Source organism: Thalia democratica, chromosome 8, assembly GCF_965202585.1.
Source record: "Thalia democratica chromosome 8, ktThaDemo2.hap1.1, whole genome shotgun sequence".
In the NCBI taxonomy this organism is placed as follows: Eukaryota; Metazoa; Chordata; class Thaliacea; order Salpida; family Salpidae; genus Thalia; species Thalia democratica.
Genome location: NC_139172.1, coordinates 20,465,592 through 20,481,007, shown reverse-complemented (window position 1 = coordinate 20,481,007; position 15,416 = coordinate 20,465,592). Strand labels below are relative to the sequence as shown.

At 27.7% G+C, this 15,416-nt stretch overlaps 1 protein-coding gene across 1 annotated transcript; it reads right to left on the bottom strand.

Moving 5' to 3' along the window:
* Positions 1 to 8,189: 8,189 nt before the first annotated feature.
* Positions 8,190 to 15,142, bottom strand: LOC145842415 (complex I assembly factor ACAD9, mitochondrial-like). The gene is made up of 6 exons (XM_082949853.1): positions 15,035 to 15,142; positions 14,308 to 14,978; positions 13,336 to 13,523; positions 12,782 to 13,130; positions 9,870 to 9,949; positions 8,190 to 9,072 (listed from the first exon to the last, which is right to left on the bottom strand). The coding sequence occupies exons 1-6, from the start codon at positions 15,105 to 15,107 to the stop codon at positions 8,454 to 8,456; spliced, it is 1,980 nt and encodes a 659-aa protein (XP_082805979.1). The 5' UTR covers positions 15,108 to 15,142; the 3' UTR covers positions 8,190 to 8,453.
* Between the last annotated feature and the right edge of the window lie 274 nt (positions 15,143 to 15,416).

Below are 15,416 nucleotides of genomic sequence, written 5' to 3'. Positions count from 1 at the left end.
GCTAATCGTACAATAAACTGTACCATTACTACGTCACAATTATTATAAAAATTTTAAAATCGAAATTTCTGTTCACTATTATAATAAACTGTAACTTACTGACGATCACATGAAATTTTACATTTCAATGTGTGAAACAGCTGTTTAAATTATAGTTTCTATATAATTTGATAAATATATATTTAATATATACGTGTTCTACAGAATCTCGTAAAATTTAATCTATGGATTTATTATAAAGAAAAACAACAATGACATAGCCCTTACTCAAACGAATATTTTTGTAAGTTGTATACATTATATAATATTTTCTTATTGTGTTTATTAAAGTTTTTAAAAATAAATAAATACTTAAATTAAGAGCTATAATTTATATGTACTTGTTTGTCTAAAATATTAATCTTTTTTCTGTGTTGCAAAAGGTGTTTTTGATAATTACAACAATTAACAGACTTAAAACATCAGTATTTTTAAAACAGGAATTTGTTTATTAGTAAAAAGTAAATAAGTTTAATATTGATTTTTATTTAGAATCCTTAGTAAAGTACTTATAAAAAAATAACATTATGTGTTTTCATGGTAGTTTAAGTTTTTTATATTTTTTATTTATAACTAGTAGTGTTTACTAAAGTTTTATTTTATAAAGTATAAAAAAAGAGTATTTACTTATTTTAAAAACAAGAAAACGATTTTTGTTTTATAACTAATTTTTAGATAATATCTTTAACTAGTAAATCTTTTTTTTTAAAAGCTTATATAATAGAAATTATACTTTAAATTAAACTGCTTTACAACTGTTTTTTAAGACTATTAAATATTATTTTATTAAACATCTTGAAATAATTAACTAATTGCTTTTAAATCTAAACTTATTATTATAAAACTTTATTGAATAGCTTTTTTCAATATTTTTTCAACGTAAATGTAACTTCGTAAAACCAAATAAGTATTTGCTTTAAATAAATACATTGAAGTTTATATCAATTTTAGTAAACGCTGATTTAAATATATATTTCAATTTATATTTAATATTTATACATGTTTAACTCTTTAAGCAAAACTACATATTGCTTATATTGAAATTTACATACACATATTAGTGATATATAATACATTGCACAGTTATCTCTAAAAATTAAATTTAGTTTTTAAAAAGGTTTTTAAAAAGTACTACTAATACTTTTAAACAGTTGGAACAAATGAAAATTATGTAAAAAACTTCCTTTTTTTTTTGTTAAATTAAGCCAAATTAAATAAAGGACAACAATATTTCTATTCTTTTTTTGAAAAGTAATGAATTAAACTACTTTATGAAGTCATTAGTAAAATGTAAAGTTTTATTAATAACAATAGTCAAATAAAGTTTTCAAGTTAATAGTAGAGTTTGTTAACATCATAAAAAAATCCGAGATATCACTTAGTTAAACAAAAAAGAAGAATTTTGTTTCAATTTCATTTTTGCTTTTAAGGTGCGTTCGAAATCATTTGAATTTTTCACGTTCACAGCTCACAGCCAAGTGCAAACATGCAAAAGTATAAAACTGCGAATGATATTAAAAGTTTTTGATAAGGTATTAATTTTTAAACTTTTTATATAATTTAAAACTATTTAAACAATGAAAAATTTTGATTTTAATTCATTAATTATGACAGGCCTTCTTAAATGTTAAATTAATTCAAACTGCTTATTTTTTGAATAGTTTTTTTTTTGAAGTGCTTACATGCTAAAAAAATAGTTTAAGTTTAAATTAGCTTTGTTCGATAATAGTTTCTAATACAGGACTTGCAATTAAAACTAGATGGATTAGTAGTTTTAGACACATAATAAAAGTGGTTAAGTATAGATAATAACATCAAACAGTGTACGATTCAGCAATTTTCAAAAGTATATTTTTATTTTTACTATTTTATAGAAAGTGTATTATTATTAAAATCAATACATTTTTTTTGAAACTACTTGTATTTAATTCAATTTAGATTTTTAACGAAGATTAACATCACTTTGAATAATTATAAAAAATAGGTTAACTTTAATATCTAAAAATGTTTAGTTATTATAACTAGCTATTAATAAAAAAAACTATGTAAAGAACAAAATTTCTATAGTTTTTTATAGTCAAGTTTCAATATTGTAAGACTTATTTTTGTTCCTTTGAAAAATATAGGTTGTGTCTATTTTAAATATTTGTTAATATTTGAATATTTAGGTCGAAACAAATTTTTATTAGTTTTAAAAATGACCAAACCTTTTCGAGGTACACCTTCAGTTTTGTATGAAAGTCGTTATTGCAATCAAGAAGAGTTTGATGTTGTTATTTGTGGAGGTAGTATTAAAAAAAAAGTAACAAATGAAGTTCATGAATTAAAAGGTCCTGATTTTGAAATTTCAACTTTACGTCCGATGTTAACAAAAAGGTATATACACAAATCAGCTGTAGTTGGTTCTGATATTTACATACTTGGTGGGTATGATAATAAATATAGTTGGACATCTTCTTTTGAAATGTACTCTATCAAAAAAAAGCAGTGGCAAAATTTGTCGCCTGTACATTTTGATCAAGAATATTATAGTGTCTGCTCATTTATGCAAAGTATCTATGTAATTGGCGGCTATTTTAGAACTTACCATGAAGAAAGATTCATAGACAATTATGATGATTATTATAAAAATGATTGTTATAAGTATGACATAAAAGGCAATAAGTGGAATCAGGTAGCATGCTTACAAACAGAAAGAAGTAACTCAGCATGTGCAGTTTTCGAAGGTAAAATTGTTGTTACTGGAGGTTTTAAACTTAATGTTGAAAGACGTTATAGTTACCATGAAACGTTGAAATCAGTAGAATCTTATGATCATCATGATAACAAATGGACATGTCTATCTGACTTGAATATAGCTAAAAGTGATCATGTTTCTTTTAGTTTGGGTAGTAAATTGTTTGTAATAGATAGTGGTTATTTATCGCGCTATGAAATATATGACAAACTTTCCAGAAAGTTTACCATGTTTACCTTTAGTCTACCTAGAGCAAAACTTGGATATATTGAGGCTTTTGGTGTAAATGATAAAATTTTTATTTTTGATTTCAAGCTAAATTTGTATCTTTATAATATAAACAAAAAAAGTTGGACTTCTAAAGGTACCATCCTAAATGGTAGTTTAAAGTGTGCAGCTTTTCAAAAGTATCCGAAATTGTAAAACAACGTTGCTTGTATGGAAAGTTCAGATTTGTTAATACAATATAATTTCAAGTATATATTTAGTTTTGTTTCTAATGTAAAATTATTTATGTTTGAGATTTTTTGAACTCCTTAAACTTGTTTAATTTTTTGAATTTTACTTTTTACTGTCGCTAAATAAAGCACGCATTGCACGAAAATAAAACTTTGTTTTGTTTAAGTAAATGGTGGGTTCTGATTAAGATTAGTAAAAAATATTTAACATATCTAAATAAGTTCTTTGTAATGTGTTCTAATAAAATATAATATAGCAGACTAAATTTTAAAAACTTAATATATTTATGTTAGGCGTATTATATATTATTGTTTTTTTTTGAACAAAATTAAGTAAATATTTAAAAAGGAGGCAATTTTTAGTTGCAACTTATGAAAAAGTAAAATTAAAATTTTAAAATTATAACTATGTTGACCAAAAACTAAATAACATAATAATAAAGCTAAATGAAAAAAACACCAAATAACTCACCAAATAGTCAATTGAAAAATAGCTTAAGATTCAGGAATAACGTCACATTAGTCTGAATTTTTCGAAAAAAGTTCAAACAAACATGTACCAGCATTAGTTTTTCAAAAAATAAATTCTTTGCGTAAGTTTTTCAAACTTTTAAAATAGCATTAAAATTATCCTGAGTAATATGAGTGTACGAAAATCCTGTTTTATAAACAACTTAATGTCATTATTAACTTTTAATCTAGTTAAATCAATAGCAAAAATAAATAATACTAGCTAGAAGAAAAAATTTTGCTGATTTTAAACTTTTTTAACTTTTTATTTCTATAATAAATATAAAGAAGCAAATTTTAGTGAAAAAAGTAGTTTAAGATTGGTATTATACAGTAAATTAGATATCTTACACAGTAAATATTTAATACTTATTGTAATGTTAATTTTTTTATTTTAGCTTATTTTAATAAAACAAGTTAGATAAAAAGCAGAGTTCTAGTAGGTAAAAGATGTAAAATTCAAAAAAAAAAGAGTTACAATGACAATCTTATAATTTACAATAAAAACAAATTTAATTGTACTAACACCATAATTGCTACTCTTAAAATATTCTTTTTTTTTAGTCAAACATTGAAAGTAGAAACTGTTAATTAAGTTTGACAACCCTTTCAGTCAAAACTGTCCTGATTGACTTTAAACTGACCTGTAGGCAGCCAGGGTTTTTTTCAAATTCTTTTATTTTTTTAATTAGACAAGAAAAACCAATCACTTCAACAAAAAATACCACAAAGTAATAAAATATTGAAACTAAATCAAGTATATCTCATTCAAAAAAAAGAAAAAAACTGGTCTGAAATCTTAAAACTATACTGAGGTAAAAAAAAAACTGTCTTGAGTCAGCCTGAGTTTAAAAACCAAATAAAAAACTTTCTGAGTTTTCCAGCTTGTTTCAACTAGTTCCAAGCTGAACATCATTTTAAAGCATGAAGTTGAATTACATTTTATATGAAAATATTTAGACTTTTTTCTTAAGTAAACAGCTGAGGTGGTTAAGCTATGAATTCAGTAAGCGAAATTTTAAAATACATTTCCTGTCAGTATTTTTTTTATAAAAACGGCTTTTGTAAGTTATACTTTTCTAAAAATTTAATTTAAACATACTTTTCTATTTGTTAATTTAAAAACAGAAATTTTAATACAAAGTTTACTTTACTTTTTACACTTAAAATGTTTCTATTTTTTCAAATAAAAAAGCTTGAAGTTTTAAATATAATTAATAGGTATTCACAACCTGTTTTAAATTGTGATTATACAATTCCTTTCTATATCTTAAGACTTTGTAAACTTATGTTCCTTGACTAATAAACATTTAGCTATACCTTTATGGCTTTAAAAAAACCGGCTTCCATAAGTTTTAAACATGTTTTTGCTATCGGTTAGCTCACAAATAAATATAAGTACAAAATTATTGTACATAACATTTAAAATGTTTCAGTTTTAGTTAACGAAAGAAAATCTTGAAGTTTAAAAAAGTTTTACAGGTGTTTACAACCTGTTCTAAATTGTTCTGAGTTAGACATAAATTCAGAGGTTCAAATTAAAATGATGTGTAGATGAAAGTACTTATACTTTTTTTGAAGCAAACATTTGTGGTTATTATATTTTTACGTCACTAAGAGATTTTTAGTCGTGCATGAACTTTGAAATGAATTTTTGTTTTAATATTCAATGAAAATTGCATTGCAAACATTTTTGTAGTATGAAGGTACTGTTTCTGTTAAAAACCAGAGATTAACAACTTTGAGTTAAATTAGTACTGATTCAACTAAGAATATTATATTTTTATAATACGAAGTAAAGTTCTATACATAATGTTTTTGTTTTTAAATTCTTGTTTTGCAAATTACTACTTGTACTTTTAAACTTTACTTTGATGACTGAAATAAGTGCAACATAATATTTTTGAATAAAAGTACAAACAAATAGTGATACTTAAGTTTACTAGCATTATTCAGTTGCTAAAAAGCATTCTTCAGTGTCAAACTGACATTTTCATAAATTTCAAAGTATTCAGGATTGTTCTGAATTTGTGGCAACCTTGTTGATTACTGAAATGTCATAGTTATAACAAACAGACAATTTGAAGCATTATTTTTAAGGGAAAAAAAGAGTTATTAATTAAAAATAAATAGCCTTTAGTTCGGATAAAAAATTCTAAATCATCATGAATGTTTTAAAAAGTGCTTACTAGTCTAAGTTTTGATAAGAACATCAAAATACATTTTAACTACATATATTTTACAATTGCATAATAAAAACACTGAAAGAGATATCAATTAACAGTATTTATTTCTTTTAAAATGTTTAAGTAAAGTAGAATAACTGAAGAATTTTAAAATATTTTAAAACGTAAAACTATTTTTTTAATAAACATAACTAAAAAAGAAAAAAACTAACTTAATTAATCATAAAATATTTAACTTTTAATTGTTAGTATAAAATAATATTAAGATACAAAACAAACTTTTTTAGTCTATTTTAAGAATGTTTGTTAAACATAAAGTAAGATTTACATTTTAAAATCACATACTATAAGTCTTCTTATAAAATTATTTAAATTGTTGTCTTTATATATTTCATAAATAAAAGAATTGAGATCCCAAATTGGTAGTTCAATAATAATTGTAAAGTTTGCTTTTCTAAAAACTAAATCAGCCTGAGTAACAAGCATATGCAGGGTTGTTACTCGTTGAGTCAAAAAACTATCCTGAGTCTTAATTTTTTTGATATATTTATAAAAAATCATAAATAAATATTACAAAATTTAAAATAAAAATTCAAGTTATTCATCAAAATTTAAATTTTTAGAAAAAAAACAGAAAATTTATACTGCAACAAAAAAATCTCATTCAGTGAAAGAAAAACATTGGAGTGAAATTCAAAATAAGTTTTTAAATTATCGTGAGAATTTTAAAGGATTTATACTGTCATGTGTTATACTAAGTGTGTGGGACTCTGCTTGAGTTACAACAAACTAGCCTGGGTTACATTTTTAAAAACATAGTACAAGTTATCTACAGCTTTATAAACCTACTTTCAATTAAACAGTAGTATAATTTATCTGCAACTTTACAAACCTACTTTATTAATTAACTAAATCCGTCTAAACGCTAGCTTAACAACTAACTTAGGATTCCTATATACAAGCGCGTTATAGTCAGTAACCGCCAGGCCCGCGTTGCATATATGCCCAAGCATACATCCTAAGACGTTTTACATACCTTATAAAAAATATGATGATAGTTTCAAACTTTTTTTTGTTATATTAAAAGTTATTATCTACATGAGTTAGGTCTATGTATGTTTAAATCAAACAATAATCTTTTACCAGCTGACTTTTATGATTAATTTAAATTTTAAGTATATAAATTTTCCACAAGTATCGTGCGAGCTTTTTAATACCTACACTTAACAACAAGAGTGGTCATAAATCGCTAGCCTACCAAGGTAGTAAATTATGTACTGAGCTGATATTTGATTTAAAAGTCTAAGTTGTTTTAGAAGTTTCCAGGATAAACTTCAAAATATTTTTTTATACAGTTTTTATCAATGACATTACTCTTTTATTTATTTTCGTTTAAGGAAAACACTAAAAACTGTCTTGTTAAATACCATAAATTTTATTTTGTAAGTTTATTTGTTAAGCTACGATAACAGTGGTTCTATCAAAATTGCAGCATTTTTATTAAGCTATTCTTCATATAATTAAATAAGATTAATTTTTGAATTAACTTCAGAATTTTCAAACTTCTTTTTCATTTTATAACTTGATTAAGATTACTGTTTGAAGGAAAATTATAATAATTTACTTCACTTTTTTTATGTTTGCAAATATTGTTTCTTTGTTACAGCTACATTTCTAGGCTTAGAAAAGTATTTAATTACAAAAAAGTATATTTAAAAAAAAAGGAAATTTCTGTTGTTATTATCGTCATTTTTCTTATTAACGCATAGTGTGTAAAAATTAAGTTGAGTTTATGGTTGAATTCACATCTTTTAAAAAAAGAAAAAAAAAAGTAATCATAAACTTCTTTAACTGTTTCAATCACATTATGTAGTAAAAAATAAGTAGTTAAACTACTAGTATAAAATGTATACCTATCGTAAAAAACTATAATTAGCAATATTTAATTTTTTTTCTAAACTCAACTAAAAAACGGTTTGATGAGCAAGTAATGAGAGAGAGTAGCATTTAACAAAAACTTGCTTTATTTGAAAAATATAAAAATAAATTTAAGTAGGTTAAGATTTATTAAAATATTTTTATACTTAGTCACATAGTTGTGCACAATTGTTTCTTTAAATATGAATACTTAAAATTGATTTGAAATCTATCAAAGGGTAAAAATAATTTATAAAATTTTCAAATAGTTTTTCTTAAGTTACTAATGTATCGAATAAAAATATATATAAATTCATTATCTACCCTTGGGTTGTACTAGATAAAGTTTTTTATTAGTTAAAATAAATAAAATTTCAAGCAAATTTCTAAACAAGTTGATGTAAAAATAATATGAAGTCAAATATTTTATTTCTATTTGTTACTTTAAATAACTTTTATCATTGCATTCTAAGAAAGTTTGTTTCCTTGTCTTTAAAAAACATAAAATAAGTTAGCTGATAAGTAAAAACTTGTACACGATACATTAAAAAGTTACGCAGATAAAACATTTGTCTATGATCTATTGGCTATAAATTACGCTACAATTTATTCGAGTTTCAACACTTTTTCCAGCGCTTCCAAGTACTTTGGGTGCTCGACGTACTTGTGAGCCAGCTGCAGCGGGTGCGAGAAGATGTACTCGCGGTCGCGCAAAACTCTCTCCGAAACCTTCCGCTGCTCGTCGCTGTAATCCTCCCTGATCATGCCGAACCGCGGGTGCAGGTTGAAACAAATGTGCGAAACTTCCTCGTAACACTTGTTGATGTACACGGTGGCGGTTTCGATCTCGCGCTCGGCTTCTCGCTCCGACGAGATGAACACCGACTCGTTGCACCTGGTCAGCACCGCGCACATCATGAACATCTTCGTGCAAGCGTCCGCGATCTGCTCCAGCTTCAGCTCGTCTTCGGTCAGGGTATTCCCCATGCCGGCAACCAGCGCCAGCAGCCTCGCGTGGAACTTCTCCACGCAGAAGTCGACGACGCGCGCGCAATCCGTCATGCATGGGTGGATGTTGGACTGAAGCTCGTCGCAGATGTTTTTGTGGGTGAGCGCGGGCGAGTAGGTCGACCTCTTCCACGGCTGCTGCATCATGGTCCTGGCGTCCGAGCTGTGGTGCCGCCACATGAGCCTTTTGGTGGGAGACAGCAAACTTTTCATGTTCCTGTTTGTTATACAGAAGTGTGATTTTGAGTTGTTTTAATTTTTTCATACCATCACCAACTCAAATAATTTGGTGGTTTTAATATTTTAAATTTCTTTTTTTTTTTTTTGGCATCTTCTGTTAAATAAAACAAAAACATTTTAAAATACTCAATTTAAAACTATAAAGAGAATGTTAGGTGAACAACAAAAACAAAATACATCTAAAGAATTATCTTGCTTTATTATACTACTAGAGATTGCTTTTTTTATCTGTATACAGCTTAACTTTTACTGAGATGCTTAATCATACGACTTAATAGAGTATGTTTTACAAATTAGTTTTGTTTATTTAATTAAAAAAATTGTTAGGATTCTAAAAAATATTGTTCTATTATTTATTTTTTAATGAACCAGAATATTTTAACAAAGTTACAAATGTAAAAAAATTTGTTAGGATTCTGAAAAATATTGTTCCATTATTTATTTTCTAATGAACCAGAATATTTTAACAAAGTTACAAATGTAAAAAAATTTGTTAGGATTCTGAAAAATATTGTTCCATTATTTATTTTCTAATGAACCAGAATATTTTAACAAAGTTACAAATGTAAAAAAAATGTAATAACTTTTCGATGCATAAATTACAAAAATGTGGGTTAATTTGTAAAACTAACTTGTTATAAAAACGTACCTGAGTATTTACACAAATTAAATAATGATTAAAATTAATACTGAAGATTGTAAACTTAAGTGTTTGAGCTTCACCTTTAGCAAGAAAACTATACATATGTTTGATAAAACACTTTTTATACAAACCTTGTTTCCTCAGGTAATGTTTTTGATGCAAAATTCAACCCGGTCAAAGCAATTTGCATCTTCAGTAAATAATTTGGAGCCTGTGAACAAGTATCTAAAGTAGATTAAAGTTGTTTAATTTTTAAAAAAACTAAAGAAATAATATAAATTCAAGTAACGTATATTGTTTTTGTTAAATTTTAGAAGTTTTACATTTTATGACACCTTATATCAAGTATAGGCTTATAAACAAAAATAAGAAGAAAGAGAAATAAGAATATAGTAAAATTTATTTTGAATATTCATAACTTACTATTTTATGTATTTGAATAGTTTGGTTTTGGTACTGGTTTTAATTAAAAAGTTTAAACATAACTGACTCATTTTCAAAAAAAAAGTTTATTTATTAATTTCGTTTAGCTCTCTTCAGAATAACATTGCTAAAAACTATGAATATTGTAGAGTAATTTTAGTTATATATAATGAATTTTGAAAAGTCTAACAAAAAATAGTTACGTCATAAAGAATAAAAGTCTGTTTAGAAAAAGTTTGAAAAAAAATAGAATAGAGCTATACTGAACTAACTTAAAGTAATTTATAAGACAAAATTGCTAAAACAAAAACATTTAAAATAGTAGAAATTTTTTACCTTAAACTAAATTAAATAAAAAGCACATTAAAAATACGACAATAACAACAACAAAAAATAATACTACTAAAGACCCTATTTGTAAAGTTTTAAATTGTAAAAATCTCTTTGTTTGCAAATTTTTGGCTCGCGAGATCTAATAAATAGAGATTCTAGAACTGAAAGATGGTAGGTGTTTCTAGCTCGGGATAGGATTTCAAACCTATTATCCAGGTAGTTCTCGGCACAAACAGGGTTGTTGAGGAGGTGCTGATGAATAGATGACTGTTCACCTTTAGGCTTCACGTCGTCATTAAAAATAAACCTTTTAAGCTTTTTCGTGACATGCTGCTCTCGCCTGACGTGGAAACGTTGAGATGTACGACGATGTAAAAATTGAAGATCATACAATGCATTACTAACAGAGCTATTAAAATTTGCACTGCTGACTGTTTGAATCTAGAATTTGACAACATCTACAAAATTTTTCTCTCACTAGGTTACCCCGAAACAGTCATCAAGAAGACAATTAAGGCAACTCAGTCCAAAATGAATCGCTTACCCTTTTTCGGCCCACATCCTTGCCCAGTGTACCTCCGCCTTCCTTATATGGGTGAAAACTCTATAGGACTGGCTAAGCAAGCTTCATTGGCTATAAAATCCACCTTTAACAGCGTTTCGCTACGTGTTGTGTACAACACCAACCGCCCACTTAACGGAATCGTAAAAGATGCCACACCTACCCATGATTTGAGTAATGTAGTTTACATATTTAAATGTCATTGCGGAAATGACTACGTAGGTCGTACATCTCAACGTTTCCACGTCAGGCGAGAGCAGCATGTCACGAAAAAGCTTAAAAGGTTTATTTTTAATGACGACGTGAAGCCTAAAGGTGAACAGTCATCTATTCATCAGCACCTCCTCAACAACCCTGTTTGTGCCGAGAACTACCTGGATAATAGGTTTGAAATCCTATCCCGAGCTAGAAACACCTACCATCTTTCAGTTCTAGAATCTCTATTTATTAGATCTCGCGAGCCAAAAATTTGCAAACAAAGAGATTTTTACAATTTAAAACTTTACAAATAGGGTCTTTAGTAGTATTATTTTTTGTTGTTGTTATTGTCGTATTTTTAATGTGCTTTTTATTTAATTTAGTTTAAGGTAAAAAATTTCTACTATTTTAAATGTTTTTGTTTTAGCAATTTTGTCTTATAAATTACTTTAAGTTAGTTCAGTATAGCTCTATTCTATTTTTTTTCAAACTTTTTCTAAACAGACTTTTATTCTTTATGACGTAACTATTTTTTGTTAGACTTTTCAAAATTCATTATATATAACTAAAATTACTCTACAATATTCATAGTTTTTAGCAATGTTATTCTGAAGAGAGCTAAACGAAATTAATAAATAAACTTTTTTTTTGAAAATGAGTCAGTTATGTTTAAACTTTTTAATTACTATTTTATGTTTAAAATTTTTACCGTGCTGATAATATCAAAAGCTAAATTTAGTAAAAGTCAATGTAAAATATTAACTATTTTTAAAAATCAAGTACAGTAATCAAAAATTTTTAGATAGTAAAATTTTTAAGCTAATTCGATTAAAAGGATACTTTTTTAAGTTTTAAAACATCCAAATCATAAAATCGTTCAAACATAATTTTTTTATATGATAGCTACAGATAATATTTTTAAATGAAAAACTTGCAAACTTTAATATGTTATTTTTGTAAACTACGTTTTGTGAAAGAAGTGAAATTAGTTTAAAAACATTTATTACTTATCATACCTTTTGAGCTCGTTTTAAATGTAAATAAGTCATAAGTTTGGAAAATTAAGCATAGTTCAACCTAAACTATGAAACTAATAAAACCTTCAATCACGTCTATCAAATAAAATTATAACTTTATAATCTATAAAATTCAACCCAGTCAAATAAATTTGCATCGTTAGTATTTAGTTTGAACCTTAAGTGTACAAACACGTAAGTCTATTTTTAATTGTTTAATTTCTATAAAAACTGAAGAAAACAATTTAGCAAAAATATTGTATTATGTTCTAAAAGTTCTATTTTCATTTTTTTAATATAAAAAATTGTTTAAGTTCATCTTGAAGCAAATTGTTACATTTCATGTCACCATTAAACAAGTCTGCCTTAAAAACAAAAACATCAAATGTAAAAAAATATCTCTAAAACTTTAATATTTTACTATTTCAAAAGTTTACAAATAAAACATTTTTAAACTGAAATAAAAAAGATCAGTACTAACTATCATACGATACCAACTAAACAATCTAACCACGTCTATTAAACACAGAGAAGAATCCCGCAGCACTCTTTCGAACGGATAGTCCTTCATGTAGCCCATTCCGCCGAAAACTTGCAAACACTCGCTGGCAGCCCGCCACAAGCACTCGCTGCTGTACACCTTCAAAATGCTGCTTTCCAGCGAGCACTCCCGCCTGCTTGCGACGAGCACGGAGGCGCTTTCTAGTGCGTACGCTTCGCAGTTCAGCATTAAAATCTTGTCTCGGATCAGCTCGAAGCTGCTCAGCTTCCGACCGAACTGGCTCCTCTCGTCGGCGTGGCAACCGGCCCACTCTATCATGCGCTTGATGATGCCGCTCGCGTAACTTCCGCTGTTCTGTCTTTTTGTAGAATTGTGAATGAAACGGATAAACTGATGGTGAATATTTGTTAACGAAGTATGATTGCTTTATATTTGACTTTAGTAACATTTATAATATGTTTTAAATATAAGACTAAGGCAATATGATTTAGTACGTTTGTAATTACGAAAACGTGTTTGCAAATGTATTGAGATATTATTTTAAGTTGTATAAGAAAACAAACTTGATGAGCTGAGATGCTTGCACAGCGGTCTTGTACCCACTTCCAACTCTACCGAGCACATTGCACGTTGGAACGACGACATTTTCCAACTTCAGAGTCGCTGTTCCGCTCGCACAAGCTCCCAACAAAGCGTCGTCGTGTTTTACTGAGAAACCTTCGACTTCTTTTTCAACTATAAATGTTGTTATCTGTCATGGTAAAAGATTTATTTATAAACTATTTTTTTGTAAGTTACACTTGATAAAAAATAAGGTTTTGGTTTGATTTCAAAAAGAAATGTTTGAAGAAACTATTTAAATAAACATTCATGGTTGCCACTGATCAAGCAGAGAAAAATTTCCTGACTTTTCCTGACTTTTTCATGACTTTTTACCAAAATTTTCCTGACTTTTCTAAATCAAACTCTTAAATTAAACTTATTCTAAAATACATAATCTAACAATTGAAACTATTAAAAGATGTTCAAAATGTTTTGAGAAAATTTTTGCAGTTTTATAAAGGATATTTTACTAATTTATACCAGATGAAGGCATTGGAAATAAAATTAAATATTTTTGTAAATTTCTAGGAAAATTTTGGAATTTTTTTCTGACTTTAAAGGACTTTTAATTAATTTTTACCATTTGAAGGCTTTGGAAAACAAGGAATTTTGTAAATTTAAACTGACAAAATCTGATCTTTTTTTATTTTATTTTATCAAATTTCCTGACTTTTCCTGACTTTTTTTCAAAACCCCCCATTTTTTCCTGACTTTTCCTGACTTTTGTCATTTTTTTAAATTTTTCCTGACTTTTCCTGATTTCCTGACTTTTCCTGACCGAGTGGCAACCCTGAACATTTTAGTAAATACTTTTTTAATAATTAACAAAAAAAAAAGTTTTTAAAAATATATCATTAAGTTCAAAAATAACTAGTACCTTTACTTCAAAAGTTGAAAACAAGTAAAAAGTACACAAAACAACAAGTGATTACTTTTTCAACTGTCCTGTCGTCTCTTTCGAGCAGGGCGGTTTTAGCGAACACCACAAAAACATCGGCAAATTTCCCGCCAACAATCGCCCTCTTCTCCCCATTCACCACCCAGTTCTCCTCACCCATGTCCAGATCCGCCGTCGTCTCGATCTGGCTCGGGTCAACGCCGTCGGGCGATTCGCAGTAGCAGAACGAGCCAATCACGTCGCCGCTCGCCATCATGGGAAGGTACTTTTGCTTCTGATCCTCGCTACCGGATGATAGCAGCGCCTCGACGGCCATGTTGTGGCTCATCAGCACGCGGTAAATCGAGGCGTCCCTGCACAGAGCTTTCTCGGTTATCCGGTCGAACTCTGCGGCGCTCAGCCCGAGGCCGCCGTAATCTTCGGGGATGAGCAGGGCGAAAAGTCCCATGTCCTTCAAACCCCGCAAAACTTCCTTGTCTATTCTGCAGTCGGAGTCGAACTTTTTCGAATCGACCTGCTGGTCGAAGAACTTTTCCACGGAATCCGACAACACGTTGGTGTCATCGTTGGACTCGTGTTGCAGTTTGTGGGATGGATAGGGAAACAAATACTCTTGATCTATTTTGCCCAGAAACAGGCTTTTGGCGAACGATGAGTTCCTCAAAGGTAAGTAGTTCGCATGGGTGATGACGGGTGCCTGGCTGACTGAAATAAACACACTTTAAATAAATCGTATCACAATAAGTATACACAAAACTCACTTTTGATCTTTTTGTACTGATTTGTTAAATTTCTACTTAGTAAGCTTTTGGAGAACCTAGTATGAAACGCCATTTATAAAAAGTTTAAACATTTATAACATTATTTCTGTATGTATGTTTATTATACTAACATTTAAACAAGTATTCCAAAACAAAGTAGTTTACAAATCACTAAAACAAAAAATTACGAAAATATTTGTAGTATTTGTAAAAACAAAGATTGTTTTAATTTAAACGATAAAATCATATTTCAACAGAAATTAGAATCACCTCAGTAAAACTTAAACATTATTTAAGTTATTTGACTAACAAAACTTTAAAACCGACAAAACTTTACTAGACGACTTTTAGAAAGAATAAAACATCTTTTGTCATAAAATAT